Source organism: Eutrema salsugineum, unplaced genomic scaffold, assembly GCF_000478725.1.
Source record: "Eutrema salsugineum unplaced genomic scaffold, Eutsalg1_0 scaffold_17, whole genome shotgun sequence".
NCBI classification, from domain to species: domain Eukaryota; kingdom Viridiplantae; phylum Streptophyta; class Magnoliopsida; order Brassicales; family Brassicaceae; genus Eutrema; species Eutrema salsugineum.
Window position 1 is genome coordinate 2594654 of NW_006256852.1, and position 6055 is coordinate 2600708.

Below are 6055 nucleotides of genomic sequence, written 5' to 3' on the forward strand. Positions count from 1 at the left end.
TGGGTTTCTTGATATATTAAAATATGTTAATTATCTTCTATGTTGGTGTAAATATATAAACTGGAAATTCCTTGAAATGTATTGCTTGGGATAACTTGGCAATAAAATTTGAAGAACTTTGGACGAATCGTGATAGGTCTTCAAGACATATTATTGTATTGAGATTTTTCTCTTTCAATAGGTGGAGAGGTACATAAATATTAACTATTAATATCTATTCAATACAGCAATTAATCAGAAGTTTAACAAATTTATTGTTTCCACATGCGTACTGAATATGTATATGTAATTAGATGAGTGGATAGTTGAATCGGAAAGATTCATATCTGATATTCTCGAGGATCCTCCTACTCCAGAAGTGGCAATAGCAAAGATGAGGTATATAAATTCCATCTCTGATGTTATATTCTGTATATTTATTCTATTGACATCTATTTTATGATTTTATAATATTGTCATATTGTTCCAGGCTTAAAACTTCAGTTGATTTTACCCCTTTGGATGATGGATATGAAGATCAGTATCCGTAGGAGATATTAATTTTTTATTTCGTTTTTTATAGGTTGTGTACTTGAACAACATAGCTATTTCTTATTTTTATTGTAATAAATAAATTATTCAATATCTATAAACTTCACCTGTTTCGCAAAGCATCTCATTTTAGCGTATTGTTTTTGATTTACAAAGAGTGTCACTTTTTGTTTTCAATGCAAAATTGTGTTCATAGTCCATTGATACCATTGTTGATTTAAAAGTATTATAATATTTCACTATGAAAATACATATGTATATATATAATAAACATATATTTTAAAAATGGAAGAAAATAAGGTATACGAAAAGAATAATATAAGCATAGTTTTGATATAGTACCATCGTTTATTGAATCAAATGATGAAAACATAAATAAAAAAGAAAACCAAACATACGAAAAGAAAAAAACTATTCAAAAACTTAATATAACACCATCGTCTGATTCTATGATTGTGGTTCGCATTCTCTCGACTTCGGGTAGGTTAGGGTTTAATAAAATTTCGGTACAATCGTATGCGGTTATCGCTGCCCAACCATGTGCAAATTTGAACAGTTGGACGAATCGTATAACACAAATGTTAATTTTGTGTTCTTTCTGTGATAAAGCAGTCATCAGGTCCAGTGCATAGTCGTTCCGTAATAACACTTGCAATCTAGCATCTCTGTTGGGCATATAATAATCATATAATGTAGTAAAAATTGATAATTACAGTGATTGCAATTGAGAAACATATTTTAAAAACTTACGATTCGTTACGGAGCTCCACGTAAACATCACCCCACTTTCTTTGGCTCTTGGAGGATTTGTGACTAAATGTTCCAATCACTGCGATATGTCCAATTATATCTAATAAAAAGATTAGTTAGTTATTGAGAAAGTTTATAGATATAAAATAACATATATTTTTTGTTATTATTTATTAATTTATCTAAAGTCATACCAACGAAAAACAATGAGTCTCGGAGATTGTTGTGTATGTTACCAAATTCAACAATACTTAGGTAGTTGTTGTTATCATAGAAATGGATCTTTGAAAACTAAGTTTGAGAATTCCATATTATTTTATAATTGTGAAACGTCGGCCTCAAGTCTCCGATGACAGGGACTACACCAAAACGATACAGAATAATTGAATCTCCCTGCTTCACTTCTGATGTAAATTTGTCTATAAACCCTTTTGATATTGATCCATTTATTTTATCACCCTATAAAAACAAAAATATGTATATCAGAGAAGTGATATGCACGGAACATATAAAGTCACTGGAATACCTTTTTATCAACCAACACCAAATCTAGAGTGTTTTCAGGTTCACCGATGTGCTCGAAAATACACAGTATTTTCACACGAATACGGCGTACTTGATTTGATGGAGTTATATCGGAGACATTGGTGTAAGTCATGTTTTTCATTGCTAAAAGACAAGCAGCGATCGACATGATGTAGTGCTTATAAAACCTAAAAAGTAGTCGTCATATATAACTCGGTAATTCTAATACATCGTTTTTATATATAACGATGCAAATGGCTCACCTCCGATATATTTCTAATACAAATCGGAAAATTGTTATAATTATAATAATATAATATAATAGATCCCTAATACAAATCGGAAAGGGTATCCCTGTGATCCCAATCTGGAAGGAATGTATCAAGAGATTAAATTTTCTATCAAAGTAGTATGTTATCCTAAAAATGTAAAATAAGCATTAAGGTATCTCAAAAATGTAAAATATTTGATATATCCTTTTATTTTAAATTGTATAAATAAGAAATAAAAGTTTGGTTTAAATATTGTCTATGCTATGTTTATTTAAGGTACCTTTGGACGTAATCGTTGTAATTGATTTGAGGCTCTGGGTTTGCGTTTAACTTAAATGGCTTATCTCCTATCTATCGCCGTACATAAAAAATATGATCAAAATCTGTTTGGAATTTCCGAACTTGATCCTACCAAGCATATAAGGGAGACTAAGTTGAAAGTCTTACGGAAATTTAAAAGATTTCCTGAATGTGACCGCACGTTAGACTTTATAATGGGGGATTGGAAGCTATAACACATCAATTTCATGATTATATTTTATTTTTTGTAATGATAAATGTTTGAATGTTTGATTCTTTACTTTTCAGGGACAGAAGATTTATGTAACTGAACTGACTGAATTTTATAATAAGTATTCGACGATATGTAACGAGGGAGGTTGGGTTCTTCTAATAAATTTTAATCTATTGCCTCTTACTGGTGAATTTAAGCTAAGTACACATCCTTATATGATCCAATTTACCAGTGATACAACATGTGCAAGCTCTTATACTTTAGATATCAATGGTTATTTTTCGTTCGTTGTTTTTGAAGATATTATGAATGGGACTATTGATTTTAACTTCTGTGTGGGTGAGTATTCGGTGTATTTTTCATTACTGATTTGTCATTCAATTACTATATTGATTAATTGATATTCATTTTTTTTTTAAAACAGATTTAATCGGTAAGGTTGTCAACGTTGGAAACTTCAAGATAGAATTGGATCCTTAGGATACTCTAGACAGCCTATAATAAGATTCGATCTCGAAAACGAAAAGTAATCTATTTTATGTTAATAGAAATTAAAAAAACGAATTTTTAAGTTTAACACAAACTGATATTTGTTTGATGGGAAACTTTAGGAATCGACGTTTATCATGTTTTTTGAAAGGTGATTATGCTGAAACTTTTCTTCGTGAGTTGGGTGGATGTAAACAAGATGTCATTATTTGCATCATTCGTTTTGCGAAGATAATTGTTCGACAAGGTATTTTTATTTTTTGATATGAGATGGTTATACAGTATATGCGATAAATATGATTTGATTTTCGTTTGTTCGATAATACAGGGTGTTTCTTGGCAACTACCTCGTATGATTGCACACAAGTTATTCTAAATTCGCCATGCTTTGAGGTCTATCAGTTTCGAGAGTTGATATCCAGTCGTTAGACCCTGATGTTACGAGTTCCGTGCTAATGTTTTTGAAATTATTTTATATCAATTTTTATTTTTAGGTTTTATGGTTTGTGTTAAACATCGTATGTGATTTGAATAAAATCTGACTTTTGACGCAGTGTATGAAAATAATATTTTTTAATTATTATTTTCATATATGGATTTCGATGTTCACAGTTATCCCCAAAACGCATGCGTAACGAATTATAGTATAACTGTCCACGAAAAATATGTGATGGAATTTATTGAGATGATATGTTAAATAACCATATTTTTGGGATAATATTCAAGTTCTAAGAAATATAACGATAGTCTTTTCGGTTTTCGTGAAAATATTAGGATAATATATTTGTTGTAATGTAGAGGTATATTTTTAGGATTAACTCTGCATATTTGGAATAATAAATAATTATTTATAGGTCCGCGTTATTGTAATGTAGAATTATTTCAATAGTATTTTAACATTATCACGAAAAATGTAAATTTTCGATATTGGATATTATGGTGCATTAGAGAAGATAGGCATATTATTGCGAAGAATAAGTAATGTTAACATTATCGTAAGGTTTTCTATTTCGAAATTATTTTTATTACCAAAATTTTATTTTATTATGAGAAGCTAAAATGTATATTTTGCATTATCGTGCAATATAATAATATATATATATATATATAGTTTGTTAATGATTGTGTATTTAGATCACACATTTTTTTTTCGTGCTATTCACCAGAAAAAATGAAACGTAAGCTTGGGCGTCCTCGGAAAAAAGGTTCATCTTCGTCGATTGCTCCAAATAAAGGTGTTCTTTTAAATAAATTGAATTTTTAAAACATTCATGTGTAATAAATTTGCTTACTATTAACTGGAATTTGTAAGTGGTAATGCTAAGAATGCACGATATGCTCCTACCAGTGTAACCGATATTGACCAACTTGGAGGTTTGTTTTGTTACAATATCAATGAGGATGCAACCGAGACCGTTGTTACTAGAACAGATTTATTGGAATCAGTTAGTCCTGGTCTGAAAGATGGAGGTTATGGTTTTCATTGGACTAATATATTTCATTTAATACATAATATATAACTATCGTGTAATTAATACTAAGCAATGAATATTATTCTAATCAGGTTATTACGACGATGGTGATCCTATATATATGTGGTAATTGTAAGGCTTATATGTGGTATGGAGAGAGGTTGGGTAAACGATATCGTCGTGGGAAGCCTATATTCTCCATGTGTTGTGGTCAGGGTAAAGTCGTTCTTCCACTTCTTAAAACCCCTCCGAATTCATTATTAGCATTGATGTATAATGATGGTGATTTGCGTGATCACTTTCGTCAGTTTATCCGGGCGTATAATATGATGTTTTCTTTCACTTCTCTTAGAGTTAGAAACGAGCAGATGTTAGCCACTGTAACCAGCGAACAGAGAAGTGTTTATGATGAGATCCTAGAAGCAATAAATAAGAACAAAGGAGGTATGTTCTTTGTTTCTGGTTCTGGAGGTACTGGTAAAACTTATTTGTGGAGTCTATTAGGATCTGCTCTACATTCCCAAGGTGATGTTGTTCTTAAGGTTGCATCGAGCGGGATTGCTGCGTTGTTATTAGAAGGAGGCCGAACTGCGCATTCAAGATTTGCAATCCCTATCGTGGTTAATAAGTTTACCTTCTGTTCAATCAAGAAGGAGTCGAATCTTGCCGACCTGATAAGGATTGCTAAACTCATTATATGGGATGAGGCGTTGATGATGAGTAAAGACTGTTTCGAGACTCTAGATAGAACGATGCGTGATATATTAGAAGTTGATAAGCCCTTTGGTGACAAGGTCATTGTTTTAGGAGGGGAGTTCAGGCAAATGTTGCCAGTGATTCCAAATGTCGGGAAGACAGAGATACTTATGGCCACTTTGAATTCGTCACCTCTGTGGTACAAATGTAGAGTGTTGAGACTTACACAAAACATGCGACTTATAGCTGGAGATAATAGCCGTGCGATGCTTGAACGAGCTGCCTTTACAAAATGGATCTTAGACATTGGTGATGGAACGATAAATGACGATGGAAGTGGTGAAGCCGTGATTAATATTCCTGATGATCTGTTGATTAAAGACTGTAAAGATCCTATAAAAACAATCGTCAAAGAAATTTATGGGAGTTCGTTTTTGAAAGAGACTGATCCTAAATTTTTTCAAGACCGTGCCATACTGAGTCCAAGAAACGATGATGTAGATACGATAAATGATTACATGCTTTCAAAGTTGTCGGGTATGTTTATTTTGTTTTAGTTCCTCTTAACTTATTTGTTTATATTTATATAATACAACGATTATTTTGTATATAACAGGTGTTGAAAGGACCTATTTTAGTTGTGATAGCATTGATACGGCTGAAGAAGTTGTCAATTACAATGATGCATCTGAAGTATCCTTAGAGAGTGTAGCCAGTAAGAATAAAGGTGTTTCCAACAATATGATTTATACCGTTTTAAATAGTATCAAGATGTCTGGTTTCCTAATCATGTCCTAAAGTTGAGA

General features: G+C 31.5%; 1 protein-coding gene across 1 annotated transcript in view; it reads left to right on the top strand.

The window, feature by feature from the left end:
* The first annotated feature begins 4822 nt into the window (after nt 1–4822).
* LOC112087492 (ATP-dependent DNA helicase PIF1-like) overlaps nt 4823–6055 on the top strand; it is a 4665-nt gene continuing 3432 nt past the window's right edge. The window contains exons 1-2 of the mRNA XM_024157408.1: nt 4823–5786; nt 5866–5964. Coding sequence (XP_024013176.1) covers nt 4823–5786; nt 5866–5964 — 1063 coding nt within the window. The remainder of the gene's footprint in view (nt 5787–5865; nt 5965–6055) is intronic.